This window comes from Gadus chalcogrammus, chromosome 15 (assembly GCF_026213295.1).
Source record: "Gadus chalcogrammus isolate NIFS_2021 chromosome 15, NIFS_Gcha_1.0, whole genome shotgun sequence".
In the NCBI taxonomy this organism is placed as follows: domain Eukaryota; kingdom Metazoa; phylum Chordata; class Actinopteri; order Gadiformes; family Gadidae; genus Gadus; species Gadus chalcogrammus.
Genome location: NC_079426.1, coordinates 20,233,442 through 20,254,028, shown reverse-complemented (window position 1 = coordinate 20,254,028; position 20,587 = coordinate 20,233,442). Strand labels below are relative to the sequence as shown.

General features: G+C 43.5%; 2 protein-coding genes across 5 annotated transcripts in view; one reads left to right on the top strand and one right to left on the bottom strand.

The window, feature by feature from the left end:
• The window catches only part of kcnh1a (potassium voltage-gated channel, subfamily H (eag-related), member 1a), a 50,299-nt gene extending 46,166 nt beyond the window's left edge, over nucleotides 1-4,133 (top strand). For all 3 annotated transcript variants that reach the window (XM_056609146.1, XM_056609145.1, XM_056609144.1), the window contains one exon: nucleotides 384-4,133. In XM_056609146.1, the coding sequence (XP_056465121.1) occupies nucleotides 384-1,259 (876 nt within the window). In that variant the 3' untranslated portion in view covers nucleotides 1,260-4,133. The remainder of the gene's footprint in view (nucleotides 1-383) is intronic.
• Nucleotides 4,134-4,484: 351 nt separating this feature from the next.
• hhat (hedgehog acyltransferase) lies at nucleotides 4,485-20,492 on the bottom strand. 2 transcript variants are annotated; one of them, XM_056609541.1, is made up of 12 exons: nucleotides 20,202-20,492; nucleotides 19,561-19,741; nucleotides 19,339-19,403; nucleotides 18,759-18,872; nucleotides 17,992-18,186; nucleotides 16,328-16,540; nucleotides 15,747-15,924; nucleotides 15,052-15,202; nucleotides 12,933-12,968; nucleotides 9,966-10,167; nucleotides 9,520-9,664; nucleotides 4,485-5,532 (listed from the first exon to the last, which is right to left on the bottom strand). In XM_056609541.1, the coding sequence occupies exons 2-12, from the start codon at nucleotides 19,679-19,681 to the stop codon at nucleotides 5,456-5,458; spliced, it is 1,497 nt and encodes a 498-aa protein (XP_056465516.1). In that variant the 5' UTR covers nucleotides 19,682-19,741; nucleotides 20,202-20,492; the 3' UTR covers nucleotides 4,485-5,455. The 2 variants fall into 2 exon arrangements, with proteins under 2 accessions (XP_056465516.1, XP_056465517.1); XM_056609542.1 differs by having other exon boundaries at nucleotides 20,303-20,492.
• Nucleotides 20,493-20,587: the final 95 nt, after the last annotated feature.

Here is a 20,587-nt window from a genome sequence, read left to right as displayed (position 1 = left end):
AACATTTCTTAAAACAACATAAACAGCTAGTCCTAGTAAAACCACATGCAATGTAAAGAGGAAGTACGGATTGTGGAGTTTGCGTTTGCAAGAGCATCTTGGCTAACTGAAGCCAAAGGCACACCATGCTCTTTAGCTCTGCTTCCATGGGAATACCCTTTTTAGGGTGACATTTGCACAGCACACAATCCAAAAACACCTTAGCCAATCGTTTTCCTTCATGCGCCCAACAAACAAACTGCTCAGGACATTTTCATTTAATTATTCAATTAATAATTTAATGAATTAAATGAATGTCCTACTGCATAATCGCTTGTATACTCACCGTATTCCCTAGCCATGGCTAAAACCCTCTCCTGACCCCCTTTGCTTTTACGCCATAGATCGTCTTTCGTAAGATCAGCGATGTGAAGCGTGAGGAGGAGGAGCGGCTGCGGCGTAAGAACGAGGCGCCCCTCAACCTGCCCCCGGACCACCCGGTGCGCCGGCTCTTCCAGCGCTTCAGGCAGCAGAAGGAGGCGCGGCTGAACACCGACCGGCCCGACCTGGACGACCACGACCTGGAGCGTGGTCCCCTGTACACTGAGATCCCCTCGGCAAACAAGGCGCCCGTCGCCACCACCAGTATCGTCACGGTGACGGAGAGCCCGGCCACGCCCTCGTCGTCGTCCTCCCTGCCCCCCGGCTCCTCCCCCGCCCCCGCCCCCTCTGACAAGGCCAAGCTCCAGGCGCCGGTGTCGGCCATCGCCCTGATGGGGGGCCGGCCGGCCGAGCCCGCCAAGGTGAAGGGCTGGGGCCGCTTCAAGGAGTCCATGGCCAAGACGGACCAGTGGAACAAGGTGTCCAAGGCCGAGTCCATGGAGACTCTGCCCGAAAGGACAAAGGCTCACGAGCCGCCGCTGCCGCTGAAGAAGACGGACTCCTGCGACAGCGGCATCACCAAGAGCGACCTGCGCCTGGACAAGATGGGGGAGCCGCGCCTGACACCCCAGGACCGCAGCCCGGTGCAGCCCGACGCCCGGCACGCCTTCTACCCCATCCCCGAGCAGACGCTGCAGGCCTCACTGCAGGAGATCAAGCTAGAGCTCAAGGACGACCTCAAGAGCCTGAACGCACGAATGTCGGGCCTGGAGGCCCAGCTCGCAGAGGCCCTCCAGCTCCTCAGGGCCAGAAGAACAGCTGCTGCTTCCCCAAAGCCCCTTTTTGAGATCTCCAGACCCACGTCACCGGACAGCGACAAAGACGACCTCTTCTCGTGAGGGTGGAGAGAGGAACATGTGAGTGATGGACATTGAACTCGGGCTTGGACACTTTGCTGGCCAGCTGTTTTGTGTTGGAAATATCATGGTCTTCCTCAAGATTTACTGGCTTTGACATTAGGTGCCCCTCAGTGGACTTCCAAAGGGGAGGTACTTTGAGTTACAAAGCTTTGTTAAGGGATGTTTGAGCGGAATAGATTTGCACAGGAGAGCAATGGAAAGACAGTTAAACAATTGAAAGCTGACAGCTACACGTTTGTTTAAACAATCTAATTATATTTTCCATAGCACACTGATGGAAAATGAGCTTGACCAATAATCGTTAGGGAGCGCTTGCATGTCAGAGACTTTTGAAGCTGTGCATCGGTAAGGATGCACCTTTGATTAACAACTTGCAACATTTGCATTTGTTTTTACACTCATAAAGAAAGGCATTTTGGCAAAACTTAATGAGAAAAAATTTGCACTGAATCAGGATGAGGCTATCATTGTGTTTTAGTGTCATTATTATTGTTAAAATTACAAATAATGTATTTCTGGCCAAGCTCTCTGTTACATCACAACGATAAGTGCCCCAGCAATGCCAACATCAATTTGTTGTTTATTTTTTTAATTTTATTTTTTTAAATGCCTTGATTGTGAACGTGTGACAGATATGTCTTTGACCCTGTGCAAGCTGTATGCTTCAAGGGATTTAAAGGCCTTTTTGATTTGGCTTAGCACAGAACATCTTTAACCCATCAATTATTGTATCCAGATACAAAAAGTAACGATAAACAAAGCATGAAATATCCAGGTTGCCTAATATTTTTTCATATGTACCATGTCGCAGCTGTAATAATTTATATTTATCATAGTCGCTGTACATAAGATACACTACACGGTTGCCTGCAATGTATGGAATAATACATTTATAACAACCCAACTTGATGAAATATAAATGTATTACATTTATCATCAATTTATTTTTTCAATTTAATATACTGATGATTTATAGATTGTTTATCAAAGGATTCCAATTCTTGGTTCAGTTATACAATCATAACCATTAGCAGGGCCCCTATATTAGTACTAAGAGTGATAACATCACCTTTGTATTAAGTCCTACGTACTTACGTTCTCATGTTACCTCCTATTTTGCTCTGCTGTTATTAGTCTTTATCACAAAATTCAAAACCATTTGCAACATATTTTATAAATAATGTTGGATCTCTCTATTGTGTTAAGAGACCCCCCCACACACACACACACACACACACACACACAGACCTCGGTCCAACCATTGACCGTACTTCAATTAAACCAGACAGACAATCCAGACCACCTCCGTTTTTTCTGTATTTGTGCTACATTTGTTTGTTTACTTTTTTAAGTTTTTATTCTAATCAATTCATACGACCGAACAACTAAGTGTTATTTTATTACCAGTGCGACAAAATAGTGTTTTGAAACAGGTCGTCTAATAGAATGTTTACACAATTTCTGTATAATACTGAATGTTAATATAATCTTTCAACTTGCATGATGCGTCGATGGAACAAGGTTATTAGCTGCTAATTGTACTAGAAACAATTATTTTTACTTGTTCATTTCAAATGACAGACAAGACAGTGCTAATGCTGGGACTTTGATGACAACAAATGTTTGTCGGGACACCTATGATATGCACAGTTTATTGTATTAACATGTATCTGCAAGAACTGTCTCATAATCCCTTCACAAATCCCTGTTGCAATTTATTTATTTTTACATCACTTTTCATTGGCAACTCAAGTCCAAGAGGCAATACATACAAGTGTCTTACACTCTTATGAAATCCAGCATTAACATAATCATTATTATTAAACTACACTGATAAGTAGATGAATTTAGCTACAATTAGCATGACCCACAGTAACAGAAACCATGGCTCACGGAATGAAACATCTATACATCATGTTTATTTACAACCTTTACAGGTTGGGAAGTTCAAAATGCACCACATTATGGAAATAGAAGTGATACACTTTCCAGTATAATGAGCGAACATACAACGATATTATATTCATGAACTATTCCATATGAATTGACATGCATTTTTTTAGTGATGACACTAAAGGCTTGAATAAAGAGGGATGGTTTTGTATGCCGGAAGGTGATTCCTATTTTATCATGTACTTTGCAAGTAGCATGAAGAGGTGCTGAAAAGAGAAATGAAATAGGCAACGGGATATGATGAGTCAGTCTATGAACTTGCAGTAGCTCTTAAGCCACATTTGTAAACGGTCTATTGCCCACCATCCTAGATGAAAAACGAATCGATTGAATGCAACACTGCTAAGTGTTGATCATTCACTCTTCCCCTACAGTACATGGGGATGGTATTGCATGATGGTGGAGCTTCAGTCCAGAACTTAAAAAGCAATATCTAGAACTATTCTGTATCATTATAATGTTGTCCCAACTAGAAGGGACATCTTGCAAAATGCAGCATTGCTTATTTTGAATACGGTGTCCCATTATGAAAAATAACATGACTGCAATCATAAAAACATTGCCATCACTACTTTTGCTTGACGTATTACACTCAACATTCAGTCAGTTATTACTGTCCTATTACCATTGCCTGGTATTTAAAAGCATGTAACTGTGCCTTCAGGAAAGTCCCCTAATAAGTCATGCCCAGTCCTGCAGTAAATTATTATAGACGAGAGGAAGCATGAATCTGGAAGTTGAAGAGGATATTTCTATTTTTTGGTGGTCAGCTCTAGGATGTGCCTATCTTGCCAGACTTCTGGATCCACCGATTATACTGGAATGAGTTGTTTATACGAAATTTGATAATTTTGGCTGCATTATTCTGTCATATGTAATATTCACATGCCTGTAGACATATACACACATATATAATATATATATATATATATATATATATATATATATATATATATACATATATATACATATATATATACATATATATATATATATATATATAATATATATATATATATATATATATATATATATATATATATATATATATATATGTGTATATGTATAAGAGAGAGAGTATTTGTTTTAATAAAGTCACAGACAAACACGATTTCATGTGATCAGAAAGGTATCAATGGCAAGCACATTGGAATACATTAACTGTGATACTGTTCATAATAAATATTTTATTAATATATATATTCTATCCCGTTTGTTAACCCTATGAAACCCTTGCAACTTGCCTTTGTTTTTGTCTTATCTTTGGCCCTAATAAGGTTACCTAATTGACAAGCTAGCCAAGGCGTGTATCAGCCGGTGTATTGTGTTGGCTTATCTTCTTACGGTGGCTGCACCGTAGACTTTGGTGCTCATTTAAGAAGATTTCTTTGTGACCCAGCAGCCTTATCCTACTTAATACCACAGCTTCAATAATCCGCTAACCAAGAATAGCGAGCGGGTCATGAAACCCCTAAGAGCTGATCAAGCACAGGCTCTGCTGATTACCAACTCTAAAGTATGAAAGCTTTGGGTTTTGTCCTTTGGATATTTGCATAAATGTGTCAATGACAGAAAATGGAAATGTTTTACATGTCACCTCTCTACCATATGGGTTAAAACTATATTTTATTTTAGCTGATTACTGGTTTGGGATTAAAAAAACATTTATTTCAGAAACTGTTGAAAAAAATAAAATGATTAGTTGTTACGAAACATCCATCATACATTTCCACAATAGAACAAATATAGCATTGCAATGATCCATTTAACAAACCATAAAGGATATCTAGACTTGGGTTAATGCTAGTGTCATCATAAGCATTAAATAAATATATCTCATATTTCCTTTGTTATAGCAGCTTTATTTGTTTTTGCTTAAACTAACAGTTCAAACCGATATTCAGTGTCGCTTTCAGGATTAGAAAACAAATTTAATACAAACAACGATTGGAAATGATCACGATTGGCAACTGTGCTGAGGTTGAATGTGTTGAAGCTGTGCTGGCCCAGGCAGCCCCCTGTCAGCCCTCTGAAGCGGCCCAGCGTCGCTGTAAGGTGTCTGGCTCCACTTCAGTCCGGGGGAGTTTGGCTGGGTCCTGCCTGACAGACGACACGCTGGCTGGGGGCCCGAGGAGCCGCGGACACCGGAGCCTGCTGAGTGGACTAACAGCAGTTCTCGTCGACCTTGTTACTGTATAGGGGACTGTCGGGGTGGGGCGGGGTCAGGGTGCGCGTTCCAGGCCGACCTGAGCGAAGCAGTACAGGAAAGCCAACATGGGTGGAGCGATGGTTGACCAGCCTGAAATAAAATGGAAAATAAAGGCACAGAAGTTGAATAAACAAAGATATCTCAAACAGTATATCCTGGAGGACGTCTTTGTGAAAATAATATACAATCTTCCTTGGTTGAGAAGTTGGTGAGTGCAGCGTGATTGACTGTAACCTTTCAGTATTCCCTCCTGTCTGCAGCTGTCTGCAGCTGTCTGCAGCTGTCTGCAGCGGGCTCCCCACACCGCCCGCCCATCTCTGACGTGCACCTGCCACCACAATGCATCTCAATCACCCATTCTTCCCATGTGCTTCACAATCCCGTTTTTACATGCACCCTCGCGGCGTTCTGCATACACGCAGGAGGACGCTGGGAGGCTTTTGTCCAGTTCATCCTCAGTACAACCGACAGGTATTCATTGTGTCCATCATCGTTCCAAAAACGTAAAAAGAGAAAAACACAAAACCATGATGTTCCCACATAAAATCCAAAGAGTGAAAAAAACGTTTCCGTTTTATGAAAATGGAACACGTTTTTTCTTGACTACCTTGTCATTTCAAAGAGGCACCGGAACAAACTACTGTAAGCTTCAAGGTAGTAAGAAACTTTTACAAAATGTATGTGTCAAAAAAAATTGCCTACAATACCTGTAAGACAGGGACTGTACTAAACCAGCCCCTTCGCTTAAAACTGTTATTATTCATGTTTCACGACAAAAAACCTTTGTCTAATGTAATGTTACAGTAAGGATACACTGGATCTATTGGACTCTTGCCTGATTGTTCTAATTTAACTGAGAACAGCATATGCTTTTCAAGTGGATAAGAATGAGTACAATGTTCCTTAACATATTCAGTAGGCCATTAATCAGCATATCCCAGATGCTGCAATCAGTCCCCTCTGTGATAACTCATCACAGTCGTATAGTGTCGCCAGTCAGAGGGACATCTTCTGCACATTTTAACAAAATAAATCATCTTAACTTCATTCCAACCGTGCAGTTGTTCATTGTAGCCTGAGAGGAAGGCCCAGTGAAACACAAATGCTGTAAAAGCACACACACACACACACACACACACACACACACACACACACACACACACACACACACACACACACACACACACACACACACACACACACACACACACACACACACACACACACACAGTATATCTATGTGTATCTGCTTATGCTGGCAGGCAGCCCTCCTAAACTGATCTCAAGCAGGCTGATTTCAAAGCATTGATCTGGTTTTAATAAGATTACTGCACTCCCTTGGTGTTCTATGAAGGACACTAGTGGAACCCCTTGCACTTAAAATCAAAAGGTTCAAAATGACAAAACCTAATGGTGCAATGTGTAAGAAAAATATGAACTACAATTGTCAACAGAATGTGAAGAACAGCCATGTCATGTCAAAGACAGCTATGTATCGGGTTGCAGAGATCTTTACTTAAGTCAGCAGCTATCTGAGCAGGCCAGGTCCTTTACATCTCGTAATACCACTTTGTCCCTCCAGAGATCAGCCTCATTCCAACATCAGGACCAGTGCAGCGCTACCCAGAGGGCCTTCCCTAACCCATGGTCAATCGCGGCAGAGAAATAAATGATAGAAATAGAAACAAAACCAGGGTTAACATCGTGGTCCACCACTGGACACAGCTCTGGGCAATAAAGGCTCTGACCCGCTAAGCGTCAAACCCCCCCAATAGTGGGTTACCACTTAGTGGGTGAGGCGATGAGAAATCAGCTCTGATTGTCGTGTAGTGGGTCTCTAGACGCATGTTTTAAGGCCCCACATACAGTCGAGAGGGCAATTGTTTTTTTCAAACCGGTTTGACATTATCAGGCCGACTCACAAGGGCGACTGAGGTGAAATTGGGGATTACAACCACCAATGCCAAAATACATACAGCCCGTTCCTTGTACAATGTACCGATTCAAATGTTGAAAAACCAATGGTTTTCTCCTCTTAAATGGGAGTGTGGAGGATTATTTCGGCTAAAACTTAGACATTGCACATTTAAAAAGGAAACACCTTAAATAATGTTTTTTTAGAAGAGTAAAGTTGTTGGTTAGTCGTTAACAAAAGATAAAATGTGATCATGTTGAAGACATTGAAAACATACATACATACATTTTACTTTCTTCCAGTCAATGACCGAGAGGACAGCAATCTGGGGGATTGAAACTATAAATAGTAACTGTGGGAGTGTATTTGAATGACGGCTGGTTTAAGCCGCCTCACCTGGCCCCAGTAAGACTGATTGGACTCTGGGCCTCGGTGAGGCTACACACCTGTTGCACCTTGAGTAATCATCGAGTAATCAATGTGCACCAGGCCATGTATCATCTTCTGCAAAACTGCAAAACATTAAACCGATTTCAACAGCGACACCCTAGCTGTGTTCGAAATCGTTCCCTATTCACTCACTCACTATTCCCTAGTGTTCATGACATAGTGCACTATATAGGGAAGGAACAAACGAGAATTCAGACGCTACGCTGAACATTTCTGTACGTCATTTGCGTCGGTAAATGCGCCGGGTATTTGTGTGACGCAGACAGATGTGCCCACATCATGCAAACAAACCGGGCACTCACGAGGAAAGCTAGAGGTTGTATTGATGTTGAATGTTACATTACTGAATGTTACATTATTCAGCTTCTTCTTCTCCTCCGGAAAAAACACGACCGCAGTGCATTGTGGTATACGGGAGTAACATGTAGGGAACATCGTATGTACACTAAAATTTTGGGTATTTTAAGTGCACTATATAGTGCATGAAATTAATCACTGAGAATTCGAACACCACTACAAAATGGCGAGCACCCTATATAGTGCACTATATCCGTGATAGGGAAAAGAAGCACAGCAGAAGTCACCTAGGTGGAGTGTGGCAGCCACCTAGGTGGCATGTAGCACGGACCTCGCTCCACTAACTTAAACCACATCCCCCAATACGTCCTCTCCTTTCCACCTTATTAAACAATTGGACATGTCTCATTTTTTTATATATGTATGCACACCTGGCCGATGATTGACGTGTTTCTCTTGGATGACTCTTGTGAAACAGTCGATTCAGAGATTCATAGCATGGACTGCGACATCGCTAGCTGCATCCCTGGAGCGCTAGTCAACAGGATACTGGTGTAGATTTTAAATCCCGAAGCCTCCGAGAAGCCTGAATAAAATCTACCCTTTTCCACATAAATTCTTAATGGCGTTTCAATGCAGCGTAGAAGAGAGATGGGTCACATGTTTTTTTGTTAGGGTGTTTGATAACATATGGGTAATTATGCATGGATGACAATGTTTGGAATATTTGGCATATTTATCACCTTCAACATTGGATAATGTGGGAATTGTGACTCCCAGATGGCCTGCTGCTGAAGGTACAAGATCAGCCAAACAGGGAGGCATGAAGCAAGACATGCACTGGCATAGCCAGACTCCAAATACACAAATATTGCATATTTCCTCCTGCCTGTGCACTACCCTGTGAGAGGTTCTATGTTAACACCTCAGCCATACAATTTCCTCCCTCTCAAAACAATAAAGCATTGATATTAATGTAGGTGGGGACCGAATAGTTGACTGGTTAGGTTGTTTTCTTCCCAGTCGAAGGCTTTGGATTCAAAACCAGGATGCCTACAAGGTCTTCCTGTAGGCATCCTGATGTGAGATAAAGCCACACTGAGAGAAAAGGGGACAGTTGGATTTCCATATCAACGTAATTGTGATTCTTTCTATAATATAGTTCCTGTCTGTCCACATCCATTCTACAGAGGACTATCTACCTGCCCACATACATGTACATTTAAACACTAAACCCTCCACATTTGTATTTCATGCACACACACACACACGCAAACACACACACACACACAAGCGGTTTGGAAAAAGTGGCAGGGCCATATACAATCTTATGCTCCGCCTGTAGACACTCCTCCACTGGGCCGAGGCCGGCCGTAGCAACCCTGCATGGGCGCGCCAGGGAAGGGGCGGCTCACCTTGGACGAAGACACGCTTCCAGAAGAGACGTCCGACGTGCGTCCCCCCGAGGAAGAGCAGGTTAGAGAGGATGAGCATGGCGGTGGAGCCGCCCGACAGGAGGGCCACCCCGCGCCGCTTCATGGCCGCCGAGAGGGTCCGCTCCTGCGAACGGCACCACACCCATTATTATTATTCAAGCCACACTCTCCGCTGCGCTCAAGTCCTAGCATGCCCTGCCCCACAGCCTCCTCCAGTGGCCTGTTCTTCTAACCAGCATAAAGCAGAAGATGGCCTTGGCCGAGGTCAAAGCCCCGTTTGAATGAACACAGATGTTCACATTATACTGAATGCTCTCTGCACACGCATGCTTCCGTATGAAAGAGGAAGAGTACACAGAACATCATCTACAAACGTTACATGGGGATTTATTTACACACTCCGGCAGTATTTACTGGTGACTTACAATAAAGGATGCCACGAAGGAGGTTGCAAAGAGGGCCTTGAGTGCGGTCTCCACCAGCACCCCGGCCCAGTTCATTAAGGCCCAGTACTGCAGGTAGTCGTGGCCGCCGTGCCAGAGGCACACAAAGCCAAAGGCCAGGCCGGTGGCCAGGGCTTTGTAGGCAGGGCCGTAGCGGGAGCCTCCCAGAGGAACGTAGATGTACCTGGGAGCAGGTGGGGGACAGCAGCATAATGGGGAACCATCATGAGTGTGGCGGGATTGACCTAGATTGATAATGTAGTGGACAGAAAAAGCCTGATGTAGAGCTGAGGTTTGGTTGAGTCACTCTCTGAGCTACCATCCAACATTACTGGGCAGAATGGACCGTGTCCTATAACCCTTTTCTTTTATCTGTGCGGGACACCTGGTTTGTACGTATATTTGTATGCAACTAATACCAATGTACCTATGTTACCAATCTATAGCTTCCCAGAGAGCCGAGCCGCTCGTGGTCGTACTGTATTTCAGTGAGGGGCTGGCGCCATCATGGAAGATCAATGAAACCTAAAGAGGACCTGTCAATGGAATAATGGCGTCAATTCAAGCGCTTTTCAGTTTATTTTTCATTCAGGTTGGGATACTGTTGTGTAAATGTGGAGCGTGGACGAGCCAAACGTCTCCATGCTGCATAATGAGCGTTGATGCGCTGCGATAGGCCTGGTATTCAGTGCTTCTCTGTGACAGCTCATCCCACTAGCAAAGCAGCAGAGGGTGGAATCACTCCTTTAAACTGTTCATTGTATATAGGATAACCAATTGGGCCTGTTTGTGCTGGATGGCGTATTAGCGGTGGTAAAGACTGCCAACACAAAGGAAACAGTAATTTAATAAATACACAAACGGAATTGACAATAATGTATACACAACCATTTAAATTATACGAAAACCTGAATTCTTTGAGCATCAAGAAACGGGTTCAAAAACGATGAAACATTCGATTCGATTTGTACCGCATTGATCGCAAACAATGACCTGTTGTTCGTTTGTCAAAAACAAGATTCATTTCCCACAAAAGCTCACCACAGAGCACAGCCCGGCCCCAGAGGGAATATCTTGTCCTATTGAAAGGTGAACTCTGGTATCACAGGGACCTCTCACTGGGTCCCCCGGGGCCCGCGGCCTCCTGATCGCCCTGGATCCCTCTGCCATACTTACAAGCCAACATCTCTTTCAGCCCAGCGTCGCCCAGCTGGGAACTAATTATCTCGGACAGCCTGTGGCTAATCAATGTTCCTGAAAGATGAGCCAGCATTTCCTGCAGCCCTGGACGGCGGGGAGCAGCCCGCCCTGCCCTGCTGAGGCAGACAGACACTCAGCCGAACAACAAATCCATTCAGAGCCCTGGAAACTAAGCTGGTTAACCAGGTTAGCAAACCACACGTTCAATTGAATGCCTTGGAAACTACGCTGGTAAACGGGCTCAGCTCACAGGATATGAGGGTCGGATATCTATTCACATGCCCTGGCTACTAGGCTGGTCAACCAGGTAAACTCAACCAATTTCTTCACATGCCCTGGATACTAGGCTGGTCAGCCAGGTAAACTCAACCAATACTAAACGGCCATGAAAACTAAGCTGGGGCAGCAGATAATGCAAGCAAGGATTAAAAAGCACCCTCACATCTAACGGGCTGCGGTCTGGTGAGCAGTGTTGGCCGATGGGCCGGGCAATGCTCAGATGAATGAACTCTGATGAATAAACCCATAAATCTGTCTTTATTTATGCCAAACTATTCCCAGCCTCAAAGACTCTGAACTTATCAGACCCTTCTCACATGGAGGACACGGCCACTCGACAAAGAAAAACCTGTTCTTGGAAGCTTGCTAAGTCGGGAGACAGAGCAGGTGAGAGGGTCTATTGAAACAACCGAGGAATGAGCCACTCTGATGGGGGGGAGGAGGGGACTGGGGCACGGGCAAATGATTCATGTGGCTGGCATCGGCCCAACACACCTACGCGCTCATCTAGGGCTCTTCACACATTAAAGCACATTTTCAGAACTGCATTAGGAGCCCTTTATCGGCCATTTCGTGGGAGCCGGAGCGTCACGGCTCGCGCTCTGCATCCAACAAGGGATAATTACCACGGGGGGGAAGAAAAAGAGAGAGAGTGAGAGTGAGAGCGAGAGCGAGAGCGAGAGCGAGAGCGAGAGCGAGAGAGAGAGAGAGAATGGACATTGGTTGAAATGGAAAATTGAATTTGCATTGTTAATGTGACCTCCTTGGATGGGTTGATAATGATTCCCACCAATATTTGTGCGGAACAATTTGAAAACATAAAAAATAAAAGAAAATCGACAAAAGAAAAAAAAAATTGTATCTTTATTATATGGTTCCTTCATGAAATGGTAGTAAATAATCAGTTTATGTCAGCTAGATGGAATTACAACCAATTAGGAACCAATAGGTCTAATGAATATAATATTAATAAATAGAGTATGACACCTAATGTTCTTATGAGCTTCCAGCTCCTATGGGGTCTGTTAGCCCAGCGTCTGTCATTAAAAGCTGACAAACGAATGACATGTGTTACAAACTAAGTAACACACCAAACTTATACATTATGTCCACATTTTATGTACGCATATTTAACGAGCCGATATTTCACCAGTAAAACTAAGTCACCCCCTATCATTATGAATAATGATGAACTTTAAAATGCACTATTTTGCAGGAAGTTGGAGATTGACACCTTTTAAAAGGTGAGTGTATCATTATTTTTTATTTTCTACATCGCTGGAAATGAGCTGCTTGGCAACAACAATGAACTGCCTGGAAATTAAATTTGTCTCACATTAACAAACAAAAGAAGCCCCCCATTTATTTATTTTTTTGCCATTTGAAAAGATTCAAATCGATGTGAAAAACAATGGATTAACATTTGAATGTGAGCATCCAGAAGTCCCCGAACAAGGAAGTGTCTCTCACCTGATGAGCCAGCGGTACAGACCCTCATCAAAGTGCCTACAATGAGAAGAGGAAGGGAAAACATCGCTATTGAATCAGACATTTACATACTGATATAGACCAGGCTCAGAAACACCTGAACACCCTCAGCAGTGATAGAAATAGACCTGTGTGTGTGTGTGTGTGTGTGTGTGTGTGTGTGTGTGTGTGTGTGTGTGTGTGTGTGTGTGTGTGTGTGTGTGTGTGTGTGTGTGTGTGTGTGTGTGTGTGTGTGTGTGTGTGTGTGTGTGCGCGCGCGCGCGCGCTCAGGGCACATTAGGAATTGAAAGGCCGTCTCGTAACCGTGCTTATAAAGCATTGCTGGTCGTCCATAAAGAGGCTTAGCAGCGTTCCGCTTTACTCTGTGGGGGCAGTTGGCAGTTGGCCAGTCAGCGCGGGGGGGGGGCTCTGTGTCAGCACATCAATCTGGGATTAATTTGATCCTTCTACCTTTACGCCTTAAACCCCACCACCCTTAACTGACTGGGGTCTCTCCGGGCTAGGAGGGTTATCCCTGATGCTTACAGCTAGAAACGCAGACTAGTGGTTGGATGGAGCCTGGGAAATACCGAAATGATGTTAAAAGGGACAACCCCCACTTCAGAACAACATCACGTCAGCTCATAAATTAGTATTATAGACCTTGCTGGATTAATTTTGTATTTTACAGTGGGTGAAATGTAGCAAGATTGCTGGCCACTTGGAAATACAATAAGAACAAGGTGAGACCCAATAGAGCATGTTTATCCGGTCTCATGATTAACTTCTGTTTGGTTACTAAACGTGTTCCTTGGAATATTTTTGGTACTATTCTGAGAGGAGGAATATTGAGCCCTGGATTTATTTTCACATGGCAGTTATTGCTCTGGTAAATGTCAGCTTTGAAGAAAGAATCTGTCGAACACTTCCAACATAACCTTACTGACGCTAAATAACAACACAAAAATTCTAACATAGGAACACAAAGAATACAAAAGATACAGAATACAACCCCCTATACAACATTAACAAACACTTTATTGTCCGAAGTGGATTGGGAAAGGGAGGTTAGCTTTTATTTATTTGGTTTGTTTTCTCTAGAAAAAGCTGCAAATGGTTTTGTTGCTACGCCAACCAATTGCTCTGATTGCCACAAATGGCAGGAGATGAGATAAAGCCCTGTGATCGGAGCATCTGATTGTTGCAGTCAGTAGACCACTTGAGGTACTCCACAGGGGTTTTACCTACCCCTCAAGTCCAGGAACACCGACAGCACATCACAAGATGAAACTAGCAATGTGGAACATTATATATGTGCAGGCCATCATAGGAAAGGAGGAAGACCTTGGTAGCTAGAAAGAACTGTTTATCGGAGAAGGATGAAACAAGTTTGGCCCTATTGGCTAAGTAAATGAGATGAAGCTATGGACTGCATGGTGTGTTTTAAAAAAACATATTCCAATTTAGAAAGGGACTTTGGACTAATTGTGGTTCACCTGGCTGACGTATCTCTCTCAAGTCAAGCTCTTATTTCCAACAGCTACAAATGAACACAGAATTGCCTCAATGTCTATTTGTATGCCATCTCATGTAATTGCTCAACTGCTTGTCATTTTAGTTTGTAGTAGTATTCGGGTTTGCCTGAAGAAAAACCAATGACCCAAGTCATCAAATAGGATGATGGATGTCGATAGACACTTCCAAATGCTGCATAGAAAAGTAAGCCTGTGCAACTTTGTGGAATTTGATTTATATCAAAGCACCATTCAAAGGTATAGATTTTAAGACTGCGTAGGAAGGCCTTTTCTCCAGCATAAATGTCTGCAATTTTGTATGTTCCCGTAATAATGCAGCTCTGCTTTTCACAATAGAATCCTATCATTATCTCTTTTTAAATGTTATTCCAACATCATCCTATCGAATTTGTACCCTTGTGTTGCAAAATAGTAATTCTTCTACTCAGCAGATACAACGCTGAAAAATATACAATAATCCCCACACAGGGTTGCCATTGTGTGCGTGTGTGCGTGCGTTCGTGCGTGCGTGCGTGTGTGCGTGCGTGCGTGCGTGCGTGCGTGCATGCGTGCGTGCGAGCGTGCGTGCTTGCGTGCGTGTGACCCACCTCCACATGCCTGTGAAGCTGTGCATGGTGCTCACGCAGCGGGGCAGCGCGGGGGGCGACAGCCGGTCCAGCGTGGCCAGCATGGAGGGCAGGCCGAACAGCACCAGGTACTTGACGTAAAAGAACTGGACCAGAGCCAGCGCCAGGCCGCCTGCCGCGTGACACCAAGTGGACGGGGTCACACGGGGAAAAACCAAACATAGACAACAGGAGAAACGTTTAGAAACAGGTTTAGGGAGGTGGGGCAAAACGCTTGTCCGGACCATTTTTAGACATAGAAACGCCCCTCGGGATCAGGGGTGGTGAGCCGGTGTGTAAATGCTTGTGTTTCCTTTTCGCTAAAGACAAGAGCTGATGAGAAGTAATTTCAGTCGGGGAACCCGAGTCGATCATGTTCGATAAAAGCTGCAGAAACAATGAAATCCAACTCAGATTGGATTGCAATTGGATATTCCTTGTGCACCTGTACGATTTATTATGTGTATAGTCCACGTTGTTTACCAAACCATTTAGGATAATTGTCAAGAGTGAGGAGACCTTAGGGTTGTTAGCAAAAAAAATTGTTTTGCATTTCTTGCAAGACATTTTCCTCTCACTCGCAGCCTTTGTATCCAGACAAGGGTCTGAAGTGACCGAGCTGAGTCCTGCACATTAAACCCTCCATAATGATGCGGCAGGGGGGGGGGGGGGCATACCCAGGGCCCAAGGAGGGAGGCTCTCTAAGTAGGACTCATTAGCCTGGATGGCGTGCATGTACATGGCGTGGATCATGTACTCCGCCGTCAGCCACCACAGGACGATCCTTCCCGTTCGGAGAACCAGGTAACGGAGGACGCCGTCCACGGAGAAGGTCTCCCCCGCCGAGCGCCTCATCTACAGAGAACAGCCACAGGTCGTTGACAGTGTGTTAGACTTACGGCCCGCTACTAGCTCCGTATATGGGGTGGGTGAATGTGTAACATGGTTTATTTTGTCATTCAAGCAAAACCAAACTATAAATGTTCTGTTTTAGATCAAACGTGATGTTGTGGGTTGCATAGCAATGATACAGAGTAATCCTGGTCCAAATTGCGACCTATATGCACAACGTTTTAAAACGTATATATGGAAAATATGTAAAAATCCAGACTCAAATTTCGAGTTTAACACATGCTGCTACGTGCGTGACCAGCCATTATGGGTTCCGGGTAACGTTGATCAAACATTCGGGCTATATGCCCAAAATGAGAGTGCAGCAAGTGGGAGTGGACATAATACTGAGAAGGCCCAGGATTACCTGCTGTGTGTAGTCCTTGAAGGTGATGATCGGCCCATTGTAGAACAAGGGATGGTAGAAGGAGTAGGAGAGCAACCAGAAGAGCTGCACTACCCCGACGGCCTCCAGGGGGCGCCAGCAGTGCTCCAGGCTGAAGCTGATGATGCGGAGGCCGCAGACCGCCACGCTAAACAGCAGCAGATAGTATTCCTCTTCTGTGTCATACCATGCTCTCTGTCGGGGGAACATGCATTCATTACTTCTATTATTAGAGTCCTATCCTTCGCCAGAAGGCATGGGAAAATAAAAGCACGCAAAGAGAGCGTTTCTTTGGTCTTTTCAATAGAAAACTGTTGAGTAAGTAGAATACATTTTAAACTTATGCTGTAAAAGGGCCACACCGACCATCGGATACATAAGCCTCTTTCACAACATTTTAGCCAAGATAGATGGATTTTCTTTCTATTTTTCTTTGTTAATTAACCAAGATAATCAACAAAATACATTGAGATGATAAATACTGTACTTGATGCCTGAAGCCTGATGAAATAAGAAAGAATAAATACCCTGAATAGCAGTGAACCAGAGGTAAACTCCGAATGTTCAGTCTGATATCGGGTTAGTATCTTCCACCATCTAGTGCTCACATCTTTATATTACAGACCAACATTCATGCCAACTTACTATGCTCCTGCCCGTTTCTATTTGAAGAGAGGAACACAATATATTCAAATTATCCTAGACTGGCTTCTCTGATTGTATCAAGATATGAAAAATAGGTTGCTGTAGGTGCTGTAGATTAGATTCAAGAGTTGTAAAGAGAGAGATCAGAAATTGGCAGAAAAAAGCAAGATGTCAACTTGAAATACATATTCTCACAGAGCATTTCATTCACTAATAGCTGATAGCTTTGCCATTTCTGACAAATTACACTCAAATAATGACTCTAAAGCACCCTTAAACAGAACGTAATACGAGACTAAACATTAAATTTCAGTACTTAAACAAAAGCTAGCAATATGTGGGGCTATATATATATATATATATATATATATATATATATATATATAACAGGGCTGTCCTGTTATTGTAAAAAGTTGACAGACTCTGGTAGTAAATAACCTCGGTCCTCATCCACCAGGGACTGTGGGCATATTGTTTTTTAAGGAAACATCTGGTCAATAGTTGTATTCAACCATTGTTTCTGATGTTGCATTTGCAGCACATGGATTGGGAACTGTTCAATTGACGACGTTCCACTATTGAAGAATAATGCACAGCCATGAACTTTATACAACAATCAGGAAGGATTAAAAAAACACTTGGGTATAGTGATAATAATAATGCACACCCGTGGAAGGTTATACCACAGCACAAGTATTAAACAGTGCTGTGGTATAATGAAAATTAACGCACCTTCAAGGAAAATGATTGACCAATCAGAATCGAGTATTTAACAAGCCGGTGGTCTAAACCCCAGTAGTTAGTGGCCATGACAGTGCAAATGTTGAACATTGTCTACTTTACTAGAGTACAAAAAAATTAAAATAATAATAATATTAAGATAATATTACTAATTATACAAAAAAATATCCTGATTGTTCTATAAAGTTCATGGGTGTGCATTATTTTTCATACATTTCATGTTCTATATGGCCTTCACTTTGTAATGAGGACCTGTCTACCTGTATCTTGAGCAGTGAGGGGATGTGGAGGGTGGAGAGTGACAGCAGACTGCAGGCCCAACACAGGGCCGGCCGCCGCAGCTGAGCCACGGTGAAGGACAGGCCAAGGTGGAGCAGCAGCACGCACACACCCTTCAGCCCCAAGACACTGCCGGCCGCCAGCAGGCCGTACACCAGCAGCACCGGCACCCTGAGCTGGAGGGAGACCAGGGGAAGAGAGGTTCTGGAAATGAAGTGAAATCGTCATAGGGATAGCTGCATTATCATCAGATAAATAGCATCAGATAAATATACAATTTAAAAAGCAGTTGCCTACAAACCTGTCATATGGAATAATGTGTTCCGTAGGTCTATTCAAGGTCCAAAGTTAACTTTGAGAATTTGCCTTATTTCCCTGCCAAGCAAAGGTTTTAAAATTATATATTTTTTACCTGCCAAATGGTCATGTTGCCATAGGCAGTGGGAGGTTTTCATGTTAGATCCTGGGCCTATGCCTTATATATATTTGCAAAGTTTTGGAATATGAAAGAATACTGATACGCCAATGATAAATCTGATTGGAGGGCTTTGTATGGTTTCTATGTTGCAGAGTACAAAAAAATTGACATCATCACCATCATCATGCCCAACTAAGTAACACAAATTGAGAAGGAAATCTGCAAAGCTAATGTTGAAATTACAGTACAACTTTCAGATGTAGCATTTGTATTATTATACTAGCTGTGATGCCTTTAGACGGGTGTAGAAAGGCAGTTTCCTCCGCCTACCTTGGGTATGAAGAGGCCTGTGGAGATGGAGAGCAGAGCATGGCCGGTCAGAGACCACAGCAGAGACTTCCTGCTCCACTCAGTCCAGAAACTCCACTCAAAGTCTGCAGGGTCCTGACAGAGACCGCCAACGTCACTGTGCACTCAGATGTGGGCTTCAGGACTCATGTCTACACTACATCCACGTGAACACTAAATAATATCATTCATAAAAATGCCAAGATATATATATATAGATATAACGGCTTACATTTATAGATAAATTGTTACAGCTTCAGTTATCAGTTACTTGCCCATTACTAATATATAACCAAAGGCATCCTGTGTACTGAACAGCCTGTACAGTTCACTAAACGGAAAATACTTGGAATTAATTTGGGGTCTGATTGGGGGACATCAATATCCAACAAAAGGTTTTCAGTATCAGGCTGTAGGCTGGATTTCCAGTAAAAAGTCTCCTCAAGACTGTTATTTAAAAGGAGGAATCGATTAACATTATATTTACAATTCCAACTAGTTATTCTTTATGCACTAAAGTGTGTACTGTCTGAAACTACTCTCTTTGTGTACGGCATCATACCCTCCTTAAGCCTGGAAGAAGTCCTGGTTCCAGCTGCAAATCTCTCTCCAATCCTGCTTTGTGTTCTGTGATGAAACATGATGTTGTTTGCTATTGGTTAGTGCTGAGTGGGTTCGGATGGACAGGTCTTGGGTGTATTGCAAGGCTTTAAGTGTTAATTTGGGCCTAGGAAGGGGAACTAGAATAGGCAAATTTTAATCAAATGTACTTAGTTTTCTTTACCTTTGGAGAATCTGTGCAGTTGATAGAAAGAGTAGAAATGAGAACCAAAGGAGAGTATCCAGTATATGAGGATCTCTGTCCGTGGCAGAGCTGCCAAACGGCTTACTGATCCAGAAGCCATCAGAGTGTACCTAAAACATACACACACACTCTGCAGGCCTGTCCATGGGGTTCCATGGACCTGTGCACGCGCGCGCGCGCACACACACACACACACACACACACACACACACACACACACACACACACACACACACACACACACACACACACACACACACACACACACACACACACACACACACACACACACACACAGTCATGTCATACCATATCAAAGTCATACCCATAGCTACAAAAGCGATAAATTGGCTAGTGTTCCCTGTGGCTGATTCGAAAGTATGCCAATGTTCAAATGTATGTATATTAAGTTATGAGGTATTAACCTGAGATTTATGTTGTCTTGAGGATAATGTATTTCCTGAGGAGCAATTATGACTGTGTAAGGACCGGATACAAGTGCCCGGTGAGACAAAGGCCAGGTGACGTTAGTGATGATGTTAGTGGGGCTGTCTCCTCTTCCTAGAACACACACTATGTAACCATCTCTGATATCACTGACGGAATGCAACTTGGCTTACCTTCCTAAGTGTAAAACTCAACAATAGCCTCGTGCTCTAGACAGATCTTTGGCTAAATTGACCAAACTGCAGTCAACGTTTTGCACAAAGCATTAACACACCGTAGAGTACAGAACTTGACCGACAGATTTGGCATACGCTTTCTGTTGAATGCTCCTACTGAGGAAGAGCGTCGCGTCGGTACTAGGAGAGCGGCTCCAGTGGGGTCGAAAAAGAAACACACTTCCGGTGCCAGCTTGTCCGCATATTTCAAAATAAAAGCTTGCCAACTTTTTTATATTGTCGTTGAGATAGTTTTCTTTTCAGGGTGTCCTGCGAAGGCAGGCACATCTTTTTGAGATGTGCCTGTTCAATGTCATGAACGTAATGAGTGGATGTATATAAAA

What these genes read in the sequence shown, in the direction of transcription:
- hhat (XM_056609541.1), bottom strand. Translation starts at nt 19,681, where the DNA reads ATGGCTTCTGGATCAGTAAGCCGTTTGGCAGCTCTGCCACGGACAGAG. An exon ending in CAGGCCTCTTCATACCCAAG is followed by an intron (nt 18,187 to 18,758) that starts GTAGGCGGAGGA and finishes GTCTCCCTCCAG; the next exon opens with CTCAGGGTGCCGGTGCTGCT. An exon ending in CCTCCCTCCTTGGGCCCTGG is followed by an intron (nt 15,203 to 15,746) that starts GTATGCCCCCCC and finishes GTCACGCGGCAG; the next exon opens with GCGGCCTGGCGCTGGCTCTG.